The 7,357-nt window shown below is 38.2% G+C and overlaps 1 protein-coding gene across 1 annotated transcript in view; it reads left to right on the forward strand.

Annotated features, from left to right (window-relative positions):
* The window catches only part of gpc5a (glypican 5a), a 161,769-nt gene extending 156,715 nt beyond the window's left edge, over nucleotides 1–5,054 (forward strand). Inside the window, exon 9 of the mRNA XM_042491763.1 lies at nucleotides 1,053–5,054. Coding sequence (XP_042347697.1) covers nucleotides 1,053–1,204 — 152 coding nt within the window. The 3' untranslated portion in view covers nucleotides 1,205–5,054. The remainder of the gene's footprint in view (nucleotides 1–1,052) is intronic.
* The last annotated feature ends 2,303 nt before the right edge of the window (nucleotides 5,055–7,357 follow it).

Genomic DNA, 7,357 nt, shown 5'->3' on the forward strand with positions numbered 1-7,357 from the left:
TAAGTCTTATTCACTTTGTAAATACAATTTTAAATGACATTTCCTTTAGCATAACTGTGTCATCTGCACCTGTTAATTTTCTTGCAATAATATGTTTTTTTTCCTTTGTCTACAAATTCCACAAAAAACAAATCAAACAATGTATGTACAACAAAAGCCCAATACAGCATATTCCTTTGTGCCGTATAGCTCCATTACTGTTCAAAAACTTCAGCTCAAGTCAGACTTGAGTCAGAGGTTTGATTACTTTCAACTCCATTTGACAAAATCAAAAATGACCTGCAACTCAGCTTGGACTTGAGCACCAGTGACTCGTGACTTTAATTGGACTTGAGCTTTTTGACTGAAAATACTTCATACAATTACCATAAATCAGTTCATGTTGCTTTATTTTCTGAATCTTCTAGCATCGACACTATTAGTTCCCAGCAAGTCAGCAGTTATTAGTATTAGTTATCATTACGTTTGTGTACAAAATTTACACAATGGTCAACAAAAAACTAATTGCATTATGCAAAATATGCAGGTCGAAACTTGTTTTAACAAAGAAATAGCCCCAAATTTTAAAAAAGTGTTCATGATTCATGACTTGTTTCGGACTTGGGACTTGAGTTGGAACATTAGTGCAAAGACTTGAGACTTACTTACAACTTGCAAAACAATGATTTGGTCCCACCTCATACACTCTCCTACTGCCATTAATCCTTGTTTTAACACATAATGTGTATTAATCCACCACGGAAAATAGTGCCCAGCTGCTGTACAAAATGTGTTAACCTACTTTAAATATGAAACTTTATATGTCTGACCCATTTTTGGGATCAAATGTGGTTAGGACTGAGTGCCACAGACAGAAGAGGGAAGTCAGATAGTGGTGAGACACTGGCTAACACATTGGTGGTTTTGCTGTTTTTATGGGATTTGTTGACATGGAGACAGATGTATAATAAATCTTTTTTAAATCTTTTAATTTAACATTGCAAACACCTCCTGATGCTCGATGATAACGAGCATCCTTCTGACTGACCTCTTGGTTTCTGCTCTCTTCTCAGTGAGTCCAGATGTGACCGGGGATCACAAACATCATCATCATCATTATCCTGCCGAGGATTCAGAGATGAGGGGCACATCCAGGAGCCTTGGACTGACGGGGGCCATCTGGGCCTTGATATTGCCTTGTTTGCATATGCTGCTGGCCTTGTAACAGCTGCCCTTTTTGCAGCAAGAAACATTCAAGACTTGATTTCAAGCTTATTTATCCAGAAACCAGTGGACATAACAAGCTCCAATATGTAATGGAGCACCACTACCACACAGTGCAGGACACGGTAGGAGTGAGCATTATGGAAATTACAAGACACTGTGGCTTATGTAAGACAGCATATTGTTCAGCTTCACGAATATCCATTATTTTTTACCTGGCATTCATTAACACTAATAATGACTTATTTATAACAGCTGATGTCAAGAATAACTACAGCGTTTGTTGTAAAAGATTGGTATTAATTTTATTGTATTTCTACGCATAATATATATGATTTGTAGATATATATGTATGCATATCACTGTAATGCACTCCACACAGTACAGGTTGTACTTCTTTTAAGTGGAGTTTTAAAACTGCTGTGAAATCAAAGTAATCTAAAAGGTTACTTTTGATGTTGGATTTGAAATTGAAAAAATCTCCACAGCTCTTGCGTTTGCAATATTTGTACAAGCCCAAATTAAAAAGGCCGGTTATTCTAATACCAACCAAGAAATCCCTATTGAGTATGAAACATTTTTCATACAAATGTGCTTCAGATCATAGAAAAACAACAGGAATCCCTCGGATGTGGACCGTATGTTCTTGTGTATTTTATTAGGAGCAAAAAAGATTTCAAGACATTTGCTTCTCTTCATTTGTAATAGCTGCCATGCTGTCCAGAGTTCATTTAATTGGCACATTTCAATTGCAAAATTGACCTATAATTCTACCACTGAGAAAAATGATGAGAGGAGAGGGGTGGGCAGGGAGAAGTGGGGGGCAAGTGAGATGTGAATTCATACTTCTTTCTTCTTTAGGAATAGATTAGTTTCTTCAGGAGTCTATTATCACCTTTCAAACTCAATCCTCCTCTGCCTTCATAGGCCTGGATGGGAGCTGATAGCTTCTGGAGCCACTGGTGAGGAAGAATCCAATTGCTCCTACCTGCTACCTGACTGCATACTGCTGGTGTGTTTCTGGCAGGTTTCTGTGCAAAGAAAGGAAAATGATTTGTTTCACATATGTCATGCATGTCTGGTCAGTAGCTGAGAGAGAAAAGTACTCAACGGTACTAAAAATTGGTTCCTTTTCTCACATATGCTGGGGAGCTACTTGTAAAGCTACAGAAATAATCCTGTTGAGATGCTGCAAAAGCTAAAATGATACTCTTTAGAATCAAAATTCACTATTCATATGCAGTGTTTATGCACGTTTACATACACACCACAGAAATAAACAAGAAAAACATTAAAGCTGCTGCTGTAAATAGACGACAGTGTAAAAATTAACATAAACATTCAATTAGGGCTCAAAACAGCCAAAGGTAGAATCTCCTCAGGTTCTCTGTTTGATCATATATGCATGGGCGCATCTTGGTGGGGAAGCAGGGGACACATCCCCCTCAATAATAAGTACATTTATTCCCCCCCAATAAAAACAGTTGCAGAGGACTATCACGTCAAAGAAACGCTAGAACATGACTCATAGAGACAATAATGCCTCTGGTAACGTAGTAGGTAGTATGTAACCTCAAAGCAATGGTTGCATTTCCTGCTGCAGGACAGGCCCTAAGGATGGACTGGAGTAAACAAGGCAGAAGCTGCTCTAATTTAGCTGCAAATTAAAGAGAGAAAGATTAACCTTAAGGTGATGTCTTATACTGTCAACTATGACAAAGTATTATGGCCACTCTTAGACAAGTTTAATCAACAAAGATTCAGTGAAAGATGTCATAGCATAAAGAGAAACAAATTCAATATTTTGAGAATAAAATCACAATAGAATAGGTTCTACGTTTTAGCATGTTTAACTGTCTAAATTTAGTGTTTTCCTTCACAAAAATACATTTCCACAATGAATTGGTACAAAAAGAAATCACCTGAATGCTGAAAATTAAGTGTATGACACTCAAAATTTCCTTAGCGAGGACTGCCAAACCCCCAATTAAAGAAGTATTTCACCAATATGAAGAGTGTCTTCACATAAAACCAGTTCTCTTAGTTTCACATCCTTTTAGAGGCTATTCCAAGTGAGGGAAGCAGAGCACATAAAATCTGTCTCTTGATCGATACTCTTTGTGTCCACAGTGGCAGACAGTATGGGTGGCAAGCGATGCAAAAATGTGGAAATACAGCCTGTAGCTCAAACAAAATCCTGGGAAAGCCAGCGAAACTCCACCAGATGATGCATTTTGCATCACTTGCGTCATCTGGAAGAGTTTCACCAGTTGGGTTGGAGGGATATCTAGGCATTGGTTAGATGGTGGGTAGTTTACCATAGTTCATTTACTCACACTACCTACATTGTTTTGATACAAAGCTGGTTGAAAATCAACAAAGTATCCCTTTAATATTTGTACCCCCCAAAGTTAAAATGAAATCTGCGCCCTGCATATCTGATTTGCAGATCATAGCCTGCGACCTTCCTTATTCTGCAGTTGTCCTAAAGCATGCATAGTAATTATTGTCATTAGTCATTTTCACCTTTAATACACCAGATGAGGCTTTTTTATCATGATATAAAGTCAAGGCTGTTTGAGCATCTGAAGCACTTGAATAGCTCGGAGCTTTTTTAACTCCAGTCTCAAGGTTTATAAATGATAACTTTGAGATTAAAAATATTCATCACTTCATACTGCCCACTGAATTTAATGTCTTGTATGAGGCTTTTTGTTTTGGGGTTAGATTCCCAAATGACAGCAGTCCCTGCTTAACAACCTTAACACAGTCGTTTCACTACCTAACAAGTCGTGACCGCTCCCCCAAACCAATTATATCACAAGTTGGCACCATCACAGTCAGTGCTGCTGTCATTTGAACAGCTGCGTTAACTACACCCTTAAAGAATAGGGTTCAGTCTCTAACTAGATAACAGGCAGCAGGCACAGAGACAGAGGGGCCTTGAGGCTAAATATAAGATGTCAGGTTATCCTGGTGTTCCTGTACTTAAAGGAATAAGTTCAGTTTGATGTCTGATGTGATTATTATGGCTCCACATTGTGACAGTTATTTAGAGGAGGGAGGAGAGGGGCCAGATGCTGATGATGATGATGCCAATGTCGTGATGTTTACCCATATCCAGACAGGTGTCATCCTGCAGGCATTGCAATGTGTCAGAGGCTCTTGAATAACATGTTTACTCTCTAATATTTTATTCAGAGAGTGCATGCGTTATTTGAATTTTTTTTTTTTAACCCAATAACTCATGCACCACTCTGTTTTGTCCCAGAATGTAATTTGGTGTTGCAGGATTGTTTAAACAATGGTCTTTAAAAGAAGTCTAATTTTTATCACTACTTTAACATTCAGAGCTTGTTCAATCAGTTGTAACACTCTACTCACCAGAGTGTTTGCTGAGATCTTTGAGTACAGCGATGTTGCTGAAAATAGGTCAGACATTGCAACAAACAATCAGACAGGTTGTAAACAAACCTCCAGATTAGTAAAACTTTTTAGGGAGAGAAAATGAAGGTGAACAGTAAAATGGCTATCCAAACTGTCCATTGAAGACATCAAAGACAGTTTACTATAGATGTTTATTAATAACTTGATGCCAGGTGATGAGTTGGTGTCTGTTCAGTTTAATAGAGTTGCTCCTCTGGCACAAATGCCAAAAAAATTCTAGCTCCTGGATTTATTTCGGTGATATACAGTCAACTTGATATGCACAGAAGTGTTTCTCTCGATGTTCCCATCCATGAGTTCCCACTTGGTTAATAGGCTTTACATTGTGATGACATGCATTTTTAAATCACTTTTATTGGTTCGGGGAAAGCTTACAAATATTAAACCTCCATGAATCAAAAATTTGTTGTCGTAATTGAGTGACATTGGATGACATTTTTCTGTAGGCCAACTCGGAGGCTAATGTTACCTTGGTTCTCTCATTAAAAGCCTATATGATTTTCCCATTGAATTGCTGTTTGGTAAACAAATGTTTGTTGTATTTGCACAATTTGTTCAGCAAGATAATCTTTACACATGAACATCATTTTTATGATTTTTGAAGCTAAAATGCAATTGCCACAAGTAAAAAGCTAACATTAGGCTGTAAACGAGCTACACCAAGGCTGCATCGCCACTGCTATAAGGCTGTAAAGCCATGTTCGGTGTGGTTCGGCTGTAGTTTACTTTAGCTACTCGTTTGCATCCACCTCCTTTAAGACACATAAAAGTGGGCTATTTACTGATGTATTTTAAGTCGTAGAACAAAACGTGAATGTCTCTTAAGCTAGTGTTAACCACAGACTTTATGTCAGGCTTCTAATCCAAAACCCATTCAAAAAACCCCATTGACTTTGAGACAAGGGAACCGGAGGTGCTGAAATGCTAACTGAATCCAAGGTTTTAGGACTCATTACTGGGGTTCTCTACAGACTTTGTGTTACACTCCAAGGAACCCCTTGCTTCCAGTTTTTTCCAGTTGTCACTCCCGGTATTGCAGCAAAAAATCCCCTATGGCCCATAATCTATTCTCCCCATAGACCATTGCTGTAAAAGAATTATCTGTAAAACTGTTGACAGGACACCTCAAAATGCAAACAAGGTCTATACGGGCTCTTTCCATTACGATTCTTGAACCAAGGTAGTTGTATATTTGTAAGACTTTCCTAAAGATGAGAAAAGCAATTTAAAAAGTGGCGATGTCATCACACTGTAAAGTCTATGAGCCGAGTGGGAAAAACACGGGTGGAGCCATCGGGAGAAACACTACGTGCGTATTCATAAGCTGCATACTGTAAGAATATACCCAGAAGCTAGGAACTTTTTTGGTGTATGTGCCAGGCAAGCAACTCAATTGGGCTGAACTGGCGCCATCTTGAGGTCCAGTATGTAGTTATTATTAAAAATCAGGCCTTCAGTTTACAGACTGACATTCTGGTTCAGCTTTGCAGTGATTGCAAGTAACATTAGCAACTGAATAAAGCTTGTCTGCAACTTTTTGTTGCCCTATAGGACCTATTTTTAACAATGCTCACAGATCTTAGGAGTTAATAAATAAGTTTGTGAGTACTCTCCTGAAGTTCAACCATTTCTGTTTTGTACATAAATGTCTGTTTAATGTAGTCATATAATAACTCTGAATTTACTTTACTTGAAGCCTGTTTTTTTTCAGCAGAATCCCCAGGCTTTGTGTTGTCATCCATCCTTTTTGCCCAACCGTCCTTTTATTGAAAAACACCCCTCGACTCTTGCTGGGGGATCCCCAAGTGTTCCCATGCCTGCTGACAGATGTAATCCAGGATTTCATGTTTTCTTGGGGCTTTAAAAATGATTTTCTCTCCAACATAAATCACTGCTTTTCCTTTGAAACCGTAAGTTCTCAATATAACTGAAATTTAAAAGGCAGAAACTAGGATAATTAATCAGAGAATGGTGTATATTTCTGTTCCTACTCTTTAATATATATTAGATTACATGTTAATAATTTTTTTAATAAAACAATGAAAAATAAAAATTATACAATTCCTGTTGATTTACTGCTGATTGAAGGTGTGCAAGAAGTGGAGCTATTTTGATGATGAATTTCATCTAGTTGTCGGCATGATCTCGAGAACCTCTCTGTGCCCTCATCTCGACACCTTGAATCTGTGATCTCACGCTCGGGTCACGTCTGTAGGTGTGAGCTGGAAAAAGGATTGACCGGTAAAATGTGATTTTTGCTCATTTACAACTCAGATCTTTCCTTACAGCCCGCGTCTATATAGCAGCCGAGCTCACTGGTGAATACTTCAGTAACTATCACTATGATAAATCTTACTACAGCCAAGTGCCCATAGTTTCTACTGCCCATTTTACAACTCGTCTCCTCTCAAGTTTTATTTTTTTTATTTTTAGGAACACCAAAATGTCTCACAATGATTTCTTTAAAAAGTATTTCAGTGCTGGAAAGATGGTCTTTTCATAGACCAAGTGCAGTTGAGGATCCTGAATAATTAACAAAACAAGAAATGGGACAGAAGACAGTGTAACAGCTCCAGCAGCAATTGCTTCCCTTTTATTTTCTTGACCAAAATGAGCCCCCCAAAAACAGAATTCTCCTAAAACCTTTCTGTGCCCTACAGCAACTCACAGGGACACGCAACATATAGCCTGTTGTACCAGGCTGACC

The sequence above is a fragment of the Plectropomus leopardus genome, chromosome 1, assembly GCF_008729295.1.
Source record: "Plectropomus leopardus isolate mb chromosome 1, YSFRI_Pleo_2.0, whole genome shotgun sequence".
NCBI lineage: Eukaryota > Metazoa > Chordata > Actinopteri > Perciformes > Serranidae > Plectropomus > Plectropomus leopardus.